Source organism: Amia ocellicauda, chromosome 22 (genome assembly GCF_036373705.1).
Source record: "Amia ocellicauda isolate fAmiCal2 chromosome 22, fAmiCal2.hap1, whole genome shotgun sequence".
Lineage (NCBI taxonomy): Eukaryota > Metazoa > Chordata > Actinopteri > Amiiformes > Amiidae > Amia > Amia ocellicauda.
This window is the reverse complement of record NC_089871.1, coordinates 21,982,047-22,003,708: the sequence shown is the minus strand read 5'-3', so window position 1 is coordinate 22,003,708 and position 21,662 is coordinate 21,982,047. Positions and strand designations below refer to the sequence as shown.

At 39.5% G+C, this 21,662-nt stretch overlaps 1 protein-coding gene across 8 annotated transcripts in view; it reads right to left on the bottom strand.

Annotated features, from left to right (window-relative positions):
• ptprsa (protein tyrosine phosphatase receptor type Sa) overlaps nt 1-21,662 on the bottom strand; it is a 319,426-nt gene that overhangs the window by 12,292 nt on the left and 285,472 nt on the right. For all 8 annotated transcript variants that reach the window (XM_066696343.1, XM_066696342.1, XM_066696344.1 and 5 more), the window contains 7 exons: nt 21,306-21,425; nt 14,285-14,439; nt 13,548-13,833; nt 7,219-7,397; nt 6,835-6,961; nt 4,245-4,370; nt 164-318 (listed from right to left, as the gene is read on the bottom strand). In XM_066696343.1, the coding sequence (XP_066552440.1) occupies nt 164-318; nt 4,245-4,370; nt 6,835-6,961; nt 7,219-7,397; nt 13,548-13,833; nt 14,285-14,439; nt 21,306-21,425 (1,148 nt within the window). The remainder of the gene's footprint in view (nt 1-163; nt 319-4,244; nt 4,371-6,834; nt 6,962-7,218; nt 7,398-13,547; nt 13,834-14,284; nt 14,440-21,305; nt 21,426-21,662) is intronic.

The window sequence follows — 21,662 nt, the reverse complement described above, 5'->3', positions numbered from 1 at the left end:
TATTCTTTTGGAGTAGTGGAGCTATCACTCATGTGCCACAGCAACAGTTTGAATCCAAGCAAAGTCTGATCACACACACTACAACGTGGCTATTACTATTAATGGCAAGATGATTTAACCGTTTTCCTTTTTACTCCCCATTCCAATAAATGACGACTCTTACCTGCAGTGTACAGAGATAGGCCCATCCTGTCCGAATTGCTCCTTGGTTTTGTGTACTTGGCCAATAAAGTCTATGAAGCCCTCTCCTGATTTTGGCACACCCTGTTCTGGCCAGTCTGTGAACTGGAACTGCCGCACTGTTCGTGACTGTCCATCCTGAAAGGGACAGGGGGACAATTACAGTTGGTGAGGCCTGAAAGACATTTGGAGGAAACTGAACAATCAAACTCCTGAAAAGGACTGACAAAGCTTAAGCTCATCTTGAATCAGAGATGGGTGAAAATAAGCTCAGTAAATCTGTGCTTTTCAGTATGACGTAAGCATAATAATGGAGATCTGAGAAGAGAAAAAAAAAAAAAAAAAAAAAAAAAAAACATGAGAATGCCTGGGGGTTTGTTGGCCTGCCAGACCCCAACAGGGTTCAGACTATTGTAACTGAAGCTGAAGACTTTTGCCAATTATTTTTACACAACTAGTTTGTGTAACTTAACAGGCTAATATGCAAGATCTATAATAATTTAAAGAAACCCCCAATGCTACTACTGACAAAGATCACTTGATAAAATATAAAATCTAATTTATTCTATAGATCTTCAAAACATTTTTTTAAAACACTTTATTTAGTACACACTTTAAATCTGTCACAATCATACATTGCTTTGTGTAATAAACCACTGTATATCTTGTGCTTAAAGTAAATACATGTACAAGTACTGGAATATGCAGCCATTCACTTGAATGCTTTCATTTTGATTACTTAAATTTATTTGTTTGTTGAAACTCTTTGCACATTAATTAGGACTCTCAGATCTAAATGATTCATGCAAAAATGCTGTCTAAATACTACTTAAAAATACCTTCTAATACACAGATGGCAGCAGTTAGTTTTTCTCACGTCTGCCTTTTGCCCAAGTTTTTGGACGTGACATGCTCTGCTTGCAAATTAGCCCCAGCTGCACCATAATTTAATTCACACTCATACCATGTACAGTACTCTTTACCAGGCAAATTAACTTTTCAAACAAAGACATCAGGTATCGTCCCATCCACACTCTTCACTCACTCCCAGTTCCATTCATTATTTACCTTCATCAGTTTCCTTAACCTTCCTTAATCTAAGACTGTGCTTAAGTGCTATGGACTTCCAGTAAAATTCACACCTACAAAGAACAAGGACCCACCATCCCCAATTTGTTTTAGTCTTTTTTTTTTTTTTTCAGATGAAGACTATTTACACAATTGACTCATATGGCCACAAATACAGGAATCCCGGAAAAAAAATGAAAATATGAAGCAAAGCTTCTGGATTATTTTTTAGGATCTTTCCAAATGTACCTAATTGAGGTACTATTATCTGCAAGATGCTACTAACCAATCAGAAGAGATGTACTTAGGTTAAAAAAATAACCCCCCAGCCCCAAAAAACTATCAATCTTTTATTCATGATTAAAAATTATGTATGTTTTGTTGAAATAGTACATTTAATCTATTGAAGGGTTGGAGATAATTTGCATTTACAATACATATAAATCTGAGCGGAGGTTTTCATTTGTGGCTCCTTGCATATTGTCAGAGTCAGACTATGTTGTACTAATTTACATTTTTTGTATCTGTTGTTTTTCAGAGAGATAAGCCTAAGAAATCAATAGTGCACAAGGCATGAAAAGCATCTTATTTGGAAACACTGTTAAATGGAATAATCTCAAAGAAATCAATGAGAGAGACTGCTTTGAAGTGCCACAATAGAGAACTTGGAATAGAAATAGTCTTCTGAAGCAGGATAACATTCATTAGTCAGAGAGTGCCTCCATATTCATGATCATCCATGCAGCCGAGTATCGGTCACCTCTTATTGTGTACCGGTTTGTTTTTACATTCATTCAAAATTCAAAATTGTAGCTGCAACTCCAAATAATGAATCTGACAAAAAACATGATATCCGGGATTCATCCACTTGTCACAATGTTCTTGTTTTCAAAAACTGAGCCTATTCTTTGCTCAGATGTGCTTACCAATGGTTAACAAATGCATGCAAAATGTATAGATGCAGGCTCCCTGGCATAAAAACCTAAAGTCAAGTTTTCCTTGAGGTTAGCAGTGGACAAACTATCTAAATGCATTGAAGTCAAAACAGTAGTAGTAAAGGCATGTGACCTCCAGATATTACCCAACACATGGGGATTTGCTGAACAAAGCATCTGCGATTATTATTGTAATGACAATGAGTGGGATCTCTAGGAAAACTCCCTGTAGAGCCCCATACACATCTTATAGAGTTAGGGAGTCTCAGAGACATACCTTCCTCACTAGGAGATGTGCGACTGTATCTCCAGCAAAGTTTTCCATTACAGTCCTCACAGACATAAGCACCCCCTTACCTCACCCTCAGGACACACATTTTCATTATTTTTGTATTACTAAGGTATGAATCGGATTTAGGTTTACATCTGAGGATCTATTTCAAAATGTCTGCCTTGTAATTAAAAACTAAAGCAATCAAAAAACAAAAAACACCTCAAGGCTTTTTGCAAACAGTCACGCAATTAAATATGTGGTTTTCATCCTCGCAGTAAAAGGCTGAAAAGCAACCCAACCTGGATGAGACAAGTGATTAAAGGCATCACAGTGGCAAACAAGTTACAAGATCCCCCAAGCCCTTGTAGTCACCCAAGATCATTTTTTCAATATTTTCTGTATTTCTCAAGTGAAACCTAACAATAACTACTGAACTGACAGTTGTGCAAATTCAATAACAATTAGGCCTCTATAAAATGAAGTCTGCATTGGCCACTCACCTCATCCCCTAGTAAAGATCTAAGAGACATGTATCTTGTGTAAGACTGTGTGTGGTATTAGAAAATGTATTTAACAATGATTCTTATAAAAACCTCTCCCAGTGGGGCCAAGGAGAGCGGTTTTAACGAGAGAGCCTGTGGTAGATTTGCATGTTGGTTGAATTCAGTGAAATGCTCTCAAGCGCAGTACAGGGAGTCCCTGATGATGTAATAGTTATACCTCAGCAACGTTTGTTACCAAGGACACCAGAGACAGGTGGCCACTGACTGTTTCACAATTATCTGTTTTCCTGTATACATTTTCAAATGTTGGCTCACAGACTCCACATCCAAAGTTCTGTTAAAAACCCTAATCCAAAATATCAACATGCAAAGCATAATTCCATGTGCAATTATCACATTTAACTGTTACCCAGATGTTTTTAGAAGTGTTTTCACAACTCTTGCTTTCCTCTATTCCCAACAGCCAGGATAAAAAAAAAATAAAAATAAAAAATCAGTAAATCTGGAACATTTGTGTCCAATGTTTTACACAACTTTAAGTTTAAATGATCTAAAGCTCAAATAAATAGGATTTCAGGGAGGTGAAATTAAAGGTATTATGGTTCCAGATACAAAATATTAAGGAGTTTCTCTTAATAGCCACTGTCCATATTCCCTCTGCTTTATGCTGGAACTACACACAAATATTTGCCTCTGTGGATGGGAGGAGCTGATAATGACCCTGACTGGATCATGATATTTGTGACAGTTCAAATTGAAGGACAGCTGCAGATCTGTATTGTCAGCACTGAAGAAAGAAATTAAGGAATGTGATTAAATCGGGCAAGAGAAAAACTCTTGGTGTGGAGAATTCTACTCTTCTTCTGTCAGGGGAATCAGTTTCCCCAATTTATTCCTAGTAAAGCGCAACTTATCCACTCAGACATTCAGACCACAAACACCTCTGTTATGCTTTAACTTCTTCCTGTTCTCAATTTAGGTGCTCTACAGTCTTGCGAATCAGAAATGATTTTGAATTAGACTTGTAGGCATTGAGCCTTTTCAATTTGGGTGCACTTTGGGGACTAGAACAAAACATGAAAACATGAAGTTGGATCAACATAGCAGGCTACTGGAGAAGGAAGCTTGAACTTTTGGGAGTGATTTTATTGATGCCAATAGACACTGTCACTTGTTGAACTGGGAGCATTCTTGTTGATGATTTGTATTTGCCTGATGCCTCTGTGCATGCAGAAAATGTAGGATTTCTTATAATAAATCAGATTTGCTTTCAAATGTACTCACCCTGGCATCAGTGACTTTGAACTCCCTCAGTATGTATTGGGGCATGTTGTATTCAGCCATAGGGTCGACAACAAAGTACTGGTACCTGGCGGATCTTTCAGCTGGCCAGTATTGGTGACACTTTTCCTGGAGAACATAGAAACAGAACAGATTTATAAACCTATAAATAGGCTCGATCCGTTTCAAAGAGTATTTACCCCAATACAACACCAGCCTTTAAAAATAAAGTGTTCCTGTTAAGCTAATCACTAGGACCTGTTAACTATGCAACACATATAATTGCTTGACAATACTGTTTCGCACCTGCTGAAAAATAAAAGCATTGCCATAATGAGTGACTCTTGCAAATGACAGGTATGTTTTAATAGAATGTGAATTCAAAAAATGTGTCTCCCTCCGACCATGTAAAACGATGCACCTTTTGTAGTAGGATTGATGCCATTTAATTGGGACGAAAATATAAAAAGTTAATAGTCTGACATTTATCTTACTAAGGTAAACTCTCTTTCCTTGGTCAGACTAAGAACAACAGATGTCAGCCCTGGCATTTGTAAAGGTGAATGTTTTGTTATACTCTCAGAAAAACCAAAACCAAATCACATAGCAAGCCTGAACACAAATATATAAAACAGGGCCTGCATTCAGTGTTTGGGGAATGTCACTTTCTCAACATAAGTAGCATAAATTGAAGCTCAAGTTGTCCATGTATAATTAAAAGTATACTTTTTTAATAAGAGTTTTCAAAAAGTTTTTAAAAAGGCAAGTCAGCTTTTATATCCTATGGCAAGTCTATGAAACAATCTCAAGAACAGGATTTGAAGTGCCCAAAATGGCAGTCTTCCTAAAGACAACATGCATCAGATCAATACGTTTATCTCTTCTTGTGTGATAAAGAAGGATGCTCTACAAACCCTGTGCTGGTTGAGAAAGGTTAAAACCATTTGAATCAACATCAATTCCCCCTCTCCCATAGTTCATGATCACTATCTAGAGCAGTGGTTTTCAAACCGGTCCTGGAGTACTCCCTGCCCTGCTGTTTTTTGTTCCAACTAATGTCTTAATTGCTTATTTGATTCCTTAATTGACCTAACAAAGCAATATACCATTCAATTAAGTAATTAAGACCTAGGTTGGAACAAAAACCAGAAGGGTAGGGATCTAGATCTAGAGTACACATTAAGTATAAATTAGGTTTTCTTGAGCTCTTCTAATTGGGCAATTTTAGGGTTCGGTAAAAACAAAACAGCCAATACTGTATAATTAACTTGCCTCTCTTGTTGATCGTAAGAAATGGAATAACTGAAAAATCAACCAGTAGAAATATGAGCATTGATCATGTTTTAATGAAAGTGATGCAAACTTGAATGAATGTAGACTTTAACCGCAAGAGAAATACTTTAAAAAGGACATTTCTCAAACCACCTTCTCAACATTGTCTTCAATCAAACTATAAATGCTGCACTTGTCATGTTGTTTTGTTGTATTTTTTCATAGTGGAGTAGCATAAGCAGTTTGTTACACACACTTACATTTCAGAGGCATCTGAAGTCAAATAAATGCTGCAGTTATATAAGAACAATGAAAATGTATCTGTTGCTAAGTCTGCCACTCATTATACAAGATTGAATATGTTCTGTGTCAAAGGGTTAATGATCTCATGCCATAAAAATATGTCCTATGTATACGACTAATGTCTTCTGTTGAAAGAGTTCTACCTCTCTGGTGCTGTTCTCTGGGAAGATGAGATTAATCGTTAATTCTGTTCTTTGGGTTACCATGGTAATGATGGATGCATTAATAACTGGGCCTAACCTGCCTCTCCCCCTTTCCTTGCCTTTGGAAAACGATGACAGAAATATTTTTTAACAGAAACAGGAAAGGCCTACTGATTAAAAAACAAACAAAAAAAATCATGGAGTGGAAATTAAGTCTAATCTGATCCAGCAAATGCTATTCAGCATGATCAAATCTATTTACTTAAGAAAAGCCCTTCCTATAGGTTCATTACAAAAATGATGCATTTTAACATACTTTTTTTAATAAGGGCATATGTTTCCTGAACAAAACACTCATCTAAACCTAATCAGTTTTTTTTTGGAGCTAACTTTTACAGCTGTTAACGGCACGACACTGTTACTGTAGTTTGGTAATGCGGAATTACTCTCAAACATATGGTAACCTTCAAATAATGAGCTGTTGCTGTCTTGTGGGCAGCTTTGTGGAGTAGTTGTTGGAGCTCTGGACTTATAACAAGAATGTTGTGGGTACAACTTAACTGCATAAATGGGTGTCAATTGGGATAAAAGTGTCAGCCAAATATTGAATAATTCTAAAACTGCCAATCCTAATACTACCACTTACAACATTATACGTACCGTAGTGGAATTGTGAGAGATGTGTGTTTTGAGTTCTTCCCTTTTGCACTGTGCTAGACTAGCACTTGATTTCATTACTATTTTAAAATAAAAATGTATATAGTCTGTAATTTGCAGGAGTCTCTGCCCATTGCACAAAGGTGAGGTTGGTTTTCAGCAAGCACATCAATTGTTATAATATAGTTTTGCCATTCACTGAAGGGTGATTGACTTACTCTTCCCATTTCCCGCAATTTGGTGAGCATCACTACAATAGTGGAATTGTTCTCCCATAACATCCTCCAGAAATCTTCTGTGGTTTCTGCCAAGGGTCCTTGTGTGGCAATGTAGGCCTTCTGTTGCCTGCAAAAAAACACCAATGTATATCATGAAATGAGGGGACTGATATCAAAATTCCTAGGAGTTCCCAACTGACAAAGAGAATGATTGCTAGGTAGATGAAAATCTAAAGCCGTTTCCAAATGTAGGGATGTTTGTAAAGTTAAGTGCTCATAAGAAGTTTATTTTAATTTAAATCATCATTTAATTTGACTCTTACACCCTACACCCTTTGTTTTCAATGTTCGCAGGAGCATAAGGATGTTATCAGGAGACCTTACCTGTATCCATCGATGAAGCTGGCGTTGATGTAGTCCGATCCCTCCAACCCTCTGATGGGCTGCAGGCACACACGGGTGGTCTCATAGGGCATGATGTTAACAAGGCGGTTCTTGAATTTGTTACAGGGAAGGTTGGCACTTATGAACCTGGATGTGTGGGCTTTCGAGTTGGCCAGGCGCTGCAAAAGACGAAGAAGGAGGAAAAAAGTAAGGCAACAATTCACAACTCACCTGTGAGTTTTCTATGACGTTTTACTGCGTTAGAATGATTTTTGTGTATATGAAAGGAGAACGGTGTTGAGTTGGAACCCATTGGAGTTGAGTTATAGATCCCATTGAAAACCCAAGTAAGCACGTGAATCCAACCAACCCAACACCTGCAGTGTTCATCTGGGGAAGTCATGCTCTCAATCAGCTATGATAGACTCCAAAAAGTCTTGGCTTATAGGGTTTCAACAGTAGTCCAAGCAAGAACATTACCAGGAGACATACCAGGAGTCCTATCTTTCAAGTTGGAAGCACTGCCCAAAGGGGAGGGGTTTCTGCGCACTGCCGTAGGAACCTGATCGAAACGTCACTATCAAAGCTGCCATTGGCCCCTGCACTCGTCACTCAGAACAGGTCCTTTCCCACATCCTGTTCCATAAAAGGTGACGTCACCGCAGGTTCATCCTCTTTTGCCACTTCGCTTGGACCCGAGAACGTGAGCTCTCTGTGTCTTGTCTTTGCATTAGACTTTGTTATTATTGTTTACAATAATTACTATTGCTTGCGGTTGGTTGGCTTCACGGCTGTGCTGTCACCACTGTTTATTTCTGTTTCTATTTGTACTGTTTATTTATTATTTGATAGCTAACCTGACTCTGTTCTGTCCACACTCCAGGGCTCCGGTTCGCTTCGGTTTCAGTTTCGGACACAAATATCACACTTTAAAAATAATAGTCGATTATGCAGTGGCAGTAAAATCCAAGGCCCGGCTGCCTGGCCTGAGCCTCGGTGTGTCGTAAGAGATCTCGCCTGCGTGAGATGCTCCTCCGCTGGCTTGCACCCGCACTACAGCCCGTGGCTGCGGCTGTAGGAGATCTCGCTCTCTCAGTTCGCTGAGAACGAGCACTGCTAGCCCTCTCGGTCCGTGCGTGCAGGCCTTGGTTTTAGATCCCGCTACGGCTGGTGGTCTACTACCCTCGGCCCCTGTAGACCCCGGACTCCGCATCACCCGGTGTTCCCGGAAACCCCGGCACACGGTTAAGCCTACGGGCTTACGTGGCGCTTGTATCCAGCACCTGGTGCTTGGTATACACATGTATGTTCAGTCCGGCAACAGCAAGGTTGCGTGTGGTTGTTGTCGCAACGCCCCCGTGTATATAAACGTTGCCAGGTGGAGATGCACTTACAGAGGTGGGCCCGCTAGGCGCTCCACTTGTTGCAGAGGCGTTCCAGTTGTTGTGTGTCCCGGGTGCAGGGCATGCTTTGGCACCCCAATCCGGGACTCCTCCAGCTCTGGGCCTGGGGTCTGTCAGACGCGGTGGTAGCCACTATTAAGTCGGCGAGAGCTCCCTCTATGAGGTCGCAGTATTCCTACCGCTGGTGGATGTTTAGCACCTGGCGCCAAGACGGCGGTCATGACCCAATTCATTGCCCCATCGGGGTCATATTGCAATTTCTGCAAGAGCTGTTGGACCAGGGCAAGTCCCCGTCCACGCTCAAAGTATATCTCCGCATGTCATGTCCAGATTGATGGCGAGCCCCCTGGGTCTCATTTCTTGGCTGTGCAGTTTTTAAAGGGAGCTCGCCGGCTACGGCCTCCTCGCACCCCTTCACTGCCCGCATGGCATCTTGATGTAGTGCTGGACACACTTTCCCAAGACCCATTTGAGCCACTGAACTCAGCTGAGATGAAGCTGGTGTCACTTAAAACTGCATTTTTGCTGGCAATCACCTCTGCAAAACACGTGAGCGAGTTACACGCCCTGTCCATACACCCATCATGTGTCCGTTTTGTGGGAGATGGCTCCAGGGTCAAGCTACGGCCTATCCCTGCGTTCCGCCCGAAAGTGCTGTCTCCATTCCATGTCAACAGGCCAATTGAGTTGATGGTTTTCCATCCTCCTCCCTTCGCTTCAGAGCAAGAGAGTTGGCTTCACCTGCTCTGCCCTCTGCCTCAGGTGCTATTTGGAACGCACTAAGGATATTTGGCGCTCATACCAATTGTTTGTGTCTTATGGAGCGCGGACACAGGGCCAGGTGCTTTCAAAGCAGCGCCTCTCGCATTGGATTGTGGATACCATTACCATGGCCTACGAGTCCACTGGGACCCCGGTGCCTGAACACCAGATATTGTGCAAGTAGATTCGGCCTTGCTCCTAGCTGCACTAGTAGAGCAGCCAGCCTTGCTATTGTGAGCGGAGGGCGTAAGAGTTGACCTCTGTAGCCCCGCCTTGTATATGCTGATTCTAGACAGTTCCCGGTAAGAGTGTGACTATGGTCCTTGCTCCTGGGTGGCTCAGGTGCGGCCCTACGGGGCCCCTGAGGTTACTGTCTGGAGTTGTGTTGCTGAGGCCCCTAGCGGTCACCTTGGGGCAGGCTTCCTTATCAGCTCGCTGCCTCCTCCCTTGCGACAGCTTGGTTATACAGTAACCCCTCCCCTTTGGGCAGTGCTTCCGACTTGAAAGATAACAATAGGCTGCGTTTGCAACCCCGGTTATCTGAAAAAGGAAGGGCTGCTCAAGGGTTGCAAGGTCGTGCGGGAGTCCTGGCTCTCAGGAAAAGAGGACAAACCTGCGCTGACGTCACCTTTTTATGGAACAGGATGTGGGAAGGGACCTGTTCTGAGTGACGAGCGCACAATGGCAGCTTTGATAAGGTGACGTTTCGATCAAGCTCCTACAGCAGTGCACAGAAACCCCTCCCCCTTGGGCAGTGCTTCCTTTTTCAGATAACCGGGGTTGCATACGCAACCTATCTTTTCATAGTGCCTACAGTAAAAACATTGTTTTAAGAACAGAATTAACAGAATTAGCAAAGAGTTATGGTCTTAATCAAGCAAAATCATATGATATGATGTAACTTTATTAGAAAGCACGTAAACTATAGTTGAGATTGTATCTGGCACATATTTTCTAATTGTTTTACAAATGCATGTCTTAAATCATTAGAAATTACTGTTTATACAGTACATTGTTTAAAAAGTAGCAAAAATAATATCTCCAATATTTACATATTATCTATCTACAGTGAGGGAAAAAAGTATTTGATCCCCTGCAGATTTTTTACGTTTGCCCACTGACAAAGAAATGATCAGTCTATAATTTTAATGGTAGGTGTATTTTAACAGTGAGAGACAGAATAACAACAAAAAAAATCCAGAAAAACGCATTTCAAAAAAGTTATACATTGATTTGCATGTTAATGAGGGAAATAAGTATTTGATCCCCTATCAATCAGCAAGATTTCTGGCTCCCAGGTGTCTTTTATACAGGTAACGAGCTGAGATTAGGAGCACTCTCTTAAAGGGAGTGCTCCTAATCTCAGCTTGTTACCTATATAAAAGACACCTGTCCACAGAAGCAATCAATCAATCAGATTCCAAACTCTCCACCACAGCCAAGACCAAAGAGCTGCCCAAGGATGTCAGGGACAAGATTGTAGACCTACACAAAGCTGGAATGGACCATCGCCAAGCAGCTTGGTGAGAAGGTGACAACAGTTGGTGCGATTATTCGCAAATGGAAGAAACACAAAATAACTGTCAGTCTCCCTCGGTCTGGGGCTCCATGCAAGATCTCACCTCGTGGAGTTTCAATGATCATGAGAACGGTGAGGAATCAGCCCAGAACTACACGGGAGGATCTTGTTAATGATCTCAAGGCAGCTGGGACCATAGTCACCAAGAAAACAAATGGTAACATACTATGCCGTGAAGGACTGAAATCCTGCAGCGCCCGCAAGGTCCCCCTGCTCAAGAAAGCACATGTACAGGCCTGTCTGATGTTTGCCAATGAACATCTGAATGATTCAGAGGAGAACTGGGTGAAAGTGTTGTGGTCAGATGAGACCAAAATCGAGCTCTTTGGCATCAACTCAACTCGCCGTGTTTGTAGGAGGAGGAATGACCCCAAGAACACCATCCCCACCGTCAAACATGGAGGTGGAAACATTATGCTTTGGGGGGTGTTTTTCTGCTAAGGGGACTGGACAACTGCACCACATCAAAGGGACGATGGACGGGGCCATGTACCGTCAAATCTTGGGTGAGAACCTCCTTCCTTCAGCCAGGGCATTGAAAATGGGTCGTGGATGGGTATTCCAGCATGACAATGACCCAAAACACACAGCCAAGGCAACAAAGGAGTGACTCAAGAAGAAGCACGTTAAGGTCCTGGAGTGACCTAGCCAGTCTCCAGACCTTAATCCCATAGAAAATCTGTGGAGGCAGCTGAAGGTTCGAGTTGCCAAACGTCAGCCTCGAAACCTTAATGACTTAGAGAGGATCTGCAAAGAGGAGTGGCACAAAATCCCTCCCGAGATGTGTGCAAACCTGGTGGCCAACTACAAGAAATGTCTGACCTCTGTGATTGCCAACAAGGGTTTTGCCACCAAGGACTAAGTCGAAGGGGTCAAATACTTATTTCCCTCATTAACATGCAAATCAATTTATAACTTTTTTGAAAATGTACAAAATCAGCAGGGGATCAAATACTTTTTTGTATCTATAAATGTGTAACTTAAAATAAAGCAATGTCATGACTAAGTTATTTAGTTTGTTCACTTTTTACTGTTAAATCAATCCCATTGGAGCTGGGGTCTATATAATAGGAGTTACAAGTCTTCTCAGATTTTCAGATTGGACTGCCTTTGCAAGACATACCTTTGTAATAAGACTGTGAGATGGTTTCTGAGTGGAACTGTTTCTTTGTTATAAGATTAGCGGTTCACTTGATTAAACTGAGGATATGATAAGTATATTTTAAATGTAGCCCTTCATTTATGTTCTGTGGTTGGAAAGATTTCTTGATGTAATAAATAAAACTGTTAGAAATGCACTAGAAATATACCTTTGCTTCATTACACATTATGTGAAGGGAAGCCAGTTTGTCTAATGTAAAAACTTTTTTGGAAGTGTTTCAAAACCAAAAACATTACATTAAGCAGACAGCTGAAAGCTACAAATGACAAAAAGGCCATAAGAGGCAAATGGTAAAAATGGTTAAATAGTTAAAAGCAATACTCCTTGCTGTACCAAAGGAAAAGCAGTGCTGTGTAATAATACAAATCAAGTGCTGGAAGGGAAATAAAAATCACGTGTATTACTATACTCAGATTACATAGCAGTTTTTAGGTCAGTTGTCTGAGTAATTTGTCTCCTCTCGTTGTCTCTTCTAGACTGTTGAGCAAGGAATAAGTAACCTAGTTATTACTTTATCAATGTTTCTGGAATGCACAGTGAAATTCAGAAGAATATTTTCAGGTCTTTCCAAGTCAAACCAGTGCCATGTACTAAAATTACTCCCTCCTCACTTCATGGGATTGCTTTGATATAGTTTCACAGGAACACCTGGAGGTACATAAAACAGATTCTCAAAATGCTGGCACCAGCCTCTCATTATCTGCCGAATCACAGACCTAGATAGTTCCCCACTGTGGCCAAAAATGAACATTTTTAACTATGTCATGCTGATACTTTTCAACCTTTTTCTCCCTCACATCTTCTACACATCTCATACAGCAAATTAGTCATGAAAGGCTCGGTCTTGATTCGCAGAGGTAAAATGCAAGACAAAAATATGTTTTTTGAATCCATATTAGAAAGAAAAAAAAAGACTGCTGTTTGGCAGGGACTTGTTTATAGAAAAATGGATACATCTAACATTGGTTAAAACTAACTTGACAAATAATCTATAGCTATATACTATATACAAGAATGACAGAGTGTGGGGCTATTGATAGGTTCAGATCTATATGAATACTTAAAAGAATGTATATTAACCATATTACTAGCAAGTAATGCATTTTATTTTACATAATCAGAAAGCAATTTCCAGCCTCTTCCAACTATATCTTTCACAAAAACTGCGGCTGACAGAATACAGCCCTTCAAGTAAGCAGAACACTGAAATTGGCTTGTGCAAATTATTATACTTGCCACCCCATCAATGTGTAAGTAAAAGAACTCCTGCAATTCAGTAAAGGGCTCAAATGAGGTGACCCACTCCTATCCTCCTGAAAACAAGTGTTCATTAAAAAATACCCTTTCATCAATTACTAATGATCAAACTGCTAATGCGTATGAGGACCAGTCACCCGGCAGCGGCTGCTGCTCGCCCAGTTACCTTGAACTCCAGCTCCATGCCCGTCACATGCTCTCCGGCCTCAATCTGCGAGAGCTTCTGGATATACGTGTACAGGCTGCGGGCCGCCACCTCCGTGTTCCCACAAGCCACTGCCTCCAGGAGCGCATCGTGAATGAAGCTGTACTGGTCCTCTGTCTGCACCATATAGTTCCTCTGCGACCTCATCAGGGTCACGTGCCCATAAATGTCCACCGTCTTCTCGTGCTTGATTCTCTCCAACATGGCGTCGATGACTATGAAGCAGCCCGTGCGGCCCACACCGGCACTGCGGCACACAAAAGCATGCCAGTCACAGGAGCACAAAACCCATAACCCCTTTGACAGTACAACCACCCCCCACACCAACCCTAACCCCCTAAAGCCATGCTACCTTATTCCAAAGTGCCAGTGGTATACTCACACAGTCACAGACAGCACCTTTTTATTACAAAAGCTCACCCCAATCCCCAGCCCTTTCAATGCTCACATTCAAGGTCCCAGCACACATTATACCCATTAGTCAATACCGCTCCTCAGTCTTGCCAAAGTCATGTGTCTCCTGAGATTACCGAACAAACAGGCCCCTTGCATGATCATTCTTCACCACATATATAATATAGAGCCAGAAAGATGAAAGTGTAACACATTTTGGTGGGAAAAAAAGTCATCCTGGGAATCTTTTATCCGAAAATTAAAATGTCTGTGTCAGCAGTGAGACTACATAGAACACTGCTCACCTGCAGTGGACGATAATGGGCCCTGCGTCTGGAGGATTGCAGGTTTTAACCCGGCGCAGGAATGCCAGGAAGGGGGTCGGGTACTCTGGAACGCCGTGGTCCGGCCATGCTGTAAACTGGAACTGTCGCACCTCCCGCTTTTCACTGGAGCCATTCTGGAAAATGGAGAACAACAAGTCTCCTCAGACAGACCAGCCAAGTTCAAAGCATCGGTGAAGAGAGTGTGAGATGGTGGCTTCAGAAATGTGTTGCTGGGATGGAGCATTGGGGAGCAAAAAGCGACTCTCCGCACAATGAAAATATCACACATCATGTAGAACAAACCTGTGAGAACCCATGTGCACCAGTATTTTTCTGTAGGTGGGGTAAAGCAAGATTGTGGGAGGGCAGTTCACTTAAGCTCTTCAGTTCTGGATCTACAGTAAAGTCATAACTGCACTGTGCGACAGAGTCAGCGGTAATGACAAGAATCGAAAAGATGGAGACAATGTAAAAAACTAAAGAAAAAACAAAACTATAAAAAACATTTCTGCTACATATCCCTCAACCATTCCAGGATGAAGGAATCTGCAAACAAGCCTCTTTGCAAATGCTAAGGCAAGAAATTAAGTCCAGACGCTGGAAAATGAATGAATAACAAAAAAGGCCATCCAGTGTCATAATATGAAGAGATGTGGAATATCAAAGAAAATTTACAACATATATTTAAGAAGGATATTTGGGAGCCTTTCTTTAGAAAAAAAATGGAATGAAAAGTATAAATAGAATTATACATATCATGTGTGTTTCATTTCAGAATTTCCACTTATTTATTCACATTTTATGTCAATTGTTATCCCATCTAGATTCAAAGACCTTCCTTTTATACCAGGGGAATCGCTTATCTTCAAAGAATTACAAGAGTAACTGTGTGTTTATATGCTTATATAAGCCTATACCCTCCTATTTGTGTGGAACCTGGTGCGATGTCCTAGTTTTAGGGCAACAATTACATTCTTCACAATGGATTTGTTCAAGGTATAAATGTTTTTTTTTTATAAGATGTTAGTATTAACACAAATTCAAAAAAAGAGCAACAAGATTCAACCCTCTTCCTACACCTGAATGCACAAATGTTTTATTATGGGGTCAAGAACAAAGAGCTGCAAAAATATAACCAAATTGATATATATGAGGGGGCCTCAGTGTTACACTGGAGAAAAAAATATTCTAACCAACAGGTATTCATGATTCAATTATCTGGAGCTCTGCAGATTAAATTAATTCCTGAGAAGGAATCCAGCGAAACAAACCTCTTAAGTAATCTGTCACGCCCGACCATCTCAAAGAGATTTACAACAAAAGAAGCTTCACCTGCAAATCTGGCTATGACTTCAAACAAAAAGAAAAGTGCTAAATGTACTATAAAATTAATTTGCTCCATTTTACCTGTGATGTTTGTATTCCCCATTATAATAGAAAATTCATTTTTTGATAACACAGAGGTGAAGTTTGTTGGTAATCTGTATGGTGTGAAGATAAAGCACATTTCTGTTTCAGTTTGCATGTTCATAATCAAGGATTTGTACTAGTTTCCTTATTTTAACCAAAGTGTGTATATGTATGTATAACTTGAAATCAGTTTGGCAATTTAAATAATTAAAAAAGTAGATAATTAAAGGGTTGGCATTAAGTAAGGAAGAAACCTTTCCCCAAAAAACAAAACAAAACAAAAAAAATCAAACAAACAAAACAAAAAAAAACCTAAATCTAAATTATTTTCTTTTGGTAGGCAGGTTTAAGGTTTAAGATTTTATTTGATCCAGGCTTAAGTGTTGTAAAAGTTTTTCTTCTTGTGATGTCTGAAAAACAAGATCTATAACTCCGTTCACACTGGCTTGCCCTCCAGTTTTATGCAGATTTTGTATTTCAATGTGTATTATTTTACTTCTGATAAAAGAGGTTTCTTGGAATAAATGAATAAAAAGACTTTGCAATTAAAAGTAAAACTGACCTAGTTTCACATTAGGTAGTGCTTGTGGTTCCTCAACTGTAGCTTCAGTTTTCATTATAACTAATCCCCCATTTGGTGTGAATCTTAATGACGTGGCAATGAAAATATTGCAGGTTTTCGTTTAGTGGCATTCATTTTCCCAAACCCGGAGTAAATAAAAAAGACAAGCAGAGAAGTGCAGTGCTATAGCTTTTTATTGTTTTTTGCAATTTGCAGATTTAGACTGCTACTGCTCAGAATAATGTAACTGTCGGATGAGCAATCATACTATCTCAGATCATGCGTTATATTCTCTATCGGCAAACCGCAACTTGATTGGATCTAAGGATTAAAGGTAGAAGTTTTTTGGGTCTGATAACGATACTGATAATTGGGAAGCTAAATTTCCCGATTACCGATATATCTGCAAATTTTAGTTTTTTTTTTGTTAGCATGCAAAACAGACATTTTCTAGCATGGATCCCTCAAGCCTTTCCCTGTCAAAGAGAAATTGTGTCAAGTATGCACTGAAGGAACGATTATTACATTTTCCATAATAAACGTAACATTAATTTTCACCACAAACCATTGTAAAAATAAATTAAATTGGAATAAGGGAGAATAAAGGAAAAATATAAAAATATGCATGTTCTAGCTATACATTAGAACAAAGACCAAGGTATATGAGCAATTCACACACAAATAGAACAAATTGCATTTTCTACACAATAGAGCAAATAATAAGATAGTGTTAAGTGCTAGTCTAGCTTATATTAGCATTTTACACGCGTCAGGTTCTCTCAGGTCTCAAGTCCTCCTCAGTGCTCAACACTGCCGATGCCACAGGGGCAGGTTATACTGCAGGCAGCACAGCACAGCTGCATTTGCATTTAATACGTATGCTAAACATATTGCAATAAAAAAGGTTTCATATTTGCATATTAGCCAAAACACAATGTAGGATTTGAAATAGTTTTATAAATATAATGTATAGTTTCAATTGTATTCAACATTGTCTGAGAGATTTTTCACTAATTTTCTTTAGATGTTTTACTGTTATCTGAGCTCTCTTGCATTTGGAGAGTTTTTGTTTGCTGATATCCAGTTAACATCTTCAGCGAGCATTTACTGTTTTTCTTTATTTTAAATGCTATTGTGAATTTTGAAAAGCAATTTAACTTTTCAGTACAAATGCCATAGTATACAGTAATCTTCAGTCATGATGAAAATAATAATCAAAACCATGGATAACCAAATGCAGCGCAGCTTTCAAAAGCACTTTCTATTGGTTATGAGTGTTTTAGTAAACACATTTATTGGTTTATGAGCCCTGTGTTTTTCAGTGGGTGTGTGCGGTTCCGCTACGCACGAGAAGCACTGTGGAGTCGGAGCTTCCAGCGAAAACTAAAGCACCATAACTATGTTAAAAAATAATTATAACAACTGTAAAACCAAATAAACGTGTTTATTTATTGTCTGAAGTCTGACGAAGGATGTTATGGTCATTTGAAAAACATATTAAGCCAATAGTTTGAGAACATATATCGGTGCATTAATCGGTGGAATATATGCCGATACCGATATTTCTGTAAAAGGCCAATATCAGCCGATATCGGTGTTCTGATATATCTGTCGGGTCCTATCCATTACCATCCCATGCTCAAAGAAAATCTGGACTATAACCTACCGAAACTCAACCCCTGCTCCCTCTCATAAACAAAGATATCCCTCAAAACCAAAACATTACTAAAATAATGCCTTTTCAAAAACTAAATTAGGTCCAATATTTTGGCACAAAATGGTACACTAGGTACATATTCATACACATCTCAGAAATGTCAGGCACGGTGAGAGGTCTGGATTGCTTTCCCCATGTCTGCTTTAACTAATATTGCAGTTCTCCGTGGAGGGAGAGGTCATTCTGGAAATCCTCATTTCAGAGAGAACATTATTTGAATAAACTCAGTGTGCATTCCACTTGGGTGCGCAAATATGATGAGGTAATCAGCAAATTCATCTGACTTCTCCTCAACCAGGACAAATCCAAAATTACTGTCATATACACAGTATATATGGATGTTCCTAATTTAAAGTCAGCTTCATCTTACCATCCCCAAGCACCAGTTTCAAAACTCAAGATGACTGACTACCTTTTGAATACCAATATCTACTGAAGAAATACAGTTTTCTGCTATTCAGAATTACTGGTACAGTCACAATACTAGAAGAGATTTTAAAGTGTCTGTGTTTACTATATACTGTCAACTAATTATAATGTGTACTCTTCTGTACAATTGTATTAATTGACAAAATGACAAGGTCCTATTAAGAAACTAATAATGCACAACCTAGCAATAATGATGCATCTGTCTGCTATCAAACACAAGAGAACTAAAGGAAACCATTTAGCCCACACTGCTGGTCTGGTTGCTTATACAGTTACTAGAATGTGATAAAGCATTTCTCTTTGGTGGAGTGATATTTTCCTACAGAACCCAGTTCATGAAGTGGCAGAAAAGGCTTCCTGTTCTCCGTTCGCACTTCATTTCCATACGTCTTCACTTTCCATTTTATGAATTTGATTTGACTTTCTCCAATCACATCTCTCTCCATGTCGACCTTGTTCCAGACTAAAGACATTATTCTGTGACCGAGAATGGGATTATTCTAGTCACTCTCTTTCGGAAAAGCAAAATGACCTCTCTCAAAAATATGGACAGACTTGAGCTTTAGATAAGCCAAGTAGAACCCTGTTCATTTGAATTCAAAAGTTTTTTCGTCTCTTTTTCCTCACTTTATCTGAGTGTGTAGTCAGTTAAAACACTGAGAACTCCAATACTATACTGTATTATTACTTTAGAAAATCTTATGCCATGTTTAAGGTTTTGGCAGCAGTGGACAGCAAAAGTTGTTTAAAAGCAAATACCATCTGAAGAATCTGCAGAACAGCAATGACTACTTCTATATGGCTAGTTAAGGTCAGAATCATATCTTTTAGGGGAGTATATATTCTGAATATTTCCTGATAATTTGCATTTCCAAGTTGCCCTGACTTCAATGTAATACCATAACAACAAACACACCAAGAAAATAAGTCACTTTTGATTTGAAACAAGCTACCCAGCCATGTAGTTAAAGATGAATATCTGCTTTCCTTAGAGACTAAATTGTACAGTCGATTAGACTAAAAACCAAACATGCAAAATGGAACTTGCAACTTTTCTTGTATTATAAAAACAAACTGAAAATATTGATATAGTTATGAATTTCACTGCACATACATATCCTTCTCTCTCTTTTTTATTCAGCAGATGACCTTTGTAATCAAAGCTTTCAACAATATTCACACATGATTTTTGTGTGCACTTGTGTCCATTGCAGCAATGCATACATGAATGAAGCAGACTTCTCCATAACAAAACAGTATTTATATTACCTATTAAACTATCTATATAATGTAATTCCCATAATATTATGTGGCATATTCTTGATCAGTAATGTTTTAGTGTGTTTGTAATGAAAATTAAACAAGGCTATCTTGTATAACAACTTTCAAGTGGATGGTGCCAATAATGATGCATAGAAAACCAAATCCTGTTGGAAATGTTGCTGAACAATAATTGTGCACATTTTTCTTTTCTTGTTTTATGACAATTGACCAGTCATGCTGTAGAATCTAGTCCCCAGAATAAATGATAATGTAAAGTAAGAATGGAGAGACCACAGTTAAAGACTAAAGCAATATAGCGGTAGACTCAAAGGGTAATCTCTTTTATTAAAGAACTATAGTCATCAGTTGGGAGGGGAGATGCTTTTTTATTTTGATGGAAATACAGATTTTCAAGGGTTCAATTTTGGAATAAGTGCTAACAGAAAAAAACTAATGACAAATTTTGGGTGAAATGTGAAAATGTGAATGTAAATTATAGGTAAGATATACATTTCAGCATCAAACAGATGACAAAAACTAACCAGTACTTAAAACCCCTCAAAGACAACCAATCCACTTGAAGAATAAATCAATTGGTGGGGGTTATGCTGCCTCACTGCACAGCATCACAAAGTAAGATTATGATTTAAGAAAGCAGCTATTTAGCTGAGAACCTAATGCATTTCAGATTGTTAAAACCTCCCTGGAAACGGTCGTGGTTTGCTTGACTGCTAGCAAAAGACACACGGACCCCTATTATTTATAATGGTTTCTTCCGCTTGCTTAGCTAAGTGCCTTTTGTTAGCAGTCGAGACATTAAAAGATGATTGATTGGGTAAATGAAAAGGAAAAAATGTGAGAAAAGCTATTAGAAAAGCACAAATGTACCCTCTGCACTCCCCATATCAACCCCACTTGTTCATCCTTATGCGTAGTTTTAGTGTTTTATCATCGCTGTCTGACAAGAAGAGGTTTGTTCTCAAGGTCATTCACTGTTTGAATGTTGGGCGTCTCCATTTTAATAACCAGAACTGCTTTAGTCAAGCACTTTGCACTGGGAGGTAATTCAAGAGAGAATTTCCCCTCATAGTGCAAAGTGTGTTGTTGCAAAGAGAGATTGAACAGATGTCTATATACTGCACAGATCAAAACCCCAAGGTTCCCCATCACATTTTATAGTATGTGTAAGTTCAATCTAAAGAGTTCCAAATTGAAAGCACTGCACCATGCAAAATGCTAATCATTTAATTCATTAACACTTAATCAAACAATGTACAAGCTTGCTGTGTTCGAAGGGGAATTAGAGCCCCCATAATTTAGAGTAGCATTTCTGTTCAAATCACACCCATGAAATTAACTTATTAGGCAGCACACCAGAGTTCATTTCTGAACATTAAGGAGAAGCATTACCATTGCTAACCCAAGCAAAGTCATTATACACTTACTTGCGAAAAGGTATTTCAGTTCTGCACAGCGGCGGCATTATGAAATATCATCACAGGGAGCCGTCTCACAGCCCATTGAAATGAATAATGGGTTGATCCCTGCTACAGCATACCAGAGAATCGCCCCCTTTTGTCAATCATGAGGTAAAAGGCAGTTCTGGCTCTCTGTCCTACCTTATGCAGGGAGAAGGTGCGCACACAGAAGGTGGCCAGCTCAATCGTGTCCAGTAAGGTCACCTGGGTCATCCCATATGTCTCCGTCCCTCGGCTCGGCCAATACTGGTCACATTTTACCTGGGAACCAAATCAATTGGTTTATGACTCACCAAAGACCATTAAGCATCAAAGTCATTCTAGGTAGATGCCTGTATTTCATAGTATTTTCTGTATTTGCATATTACACACCAGCAAATCATAGAGCACCTCAGATTGATGACAGTTTCATTTGTATTTATTTATTTATCAGATCCTCCCATTGCTGTAAAAGCTGGGCTGTGGGTATTCTTGCAGCTCATAAAATATTGTATAGCA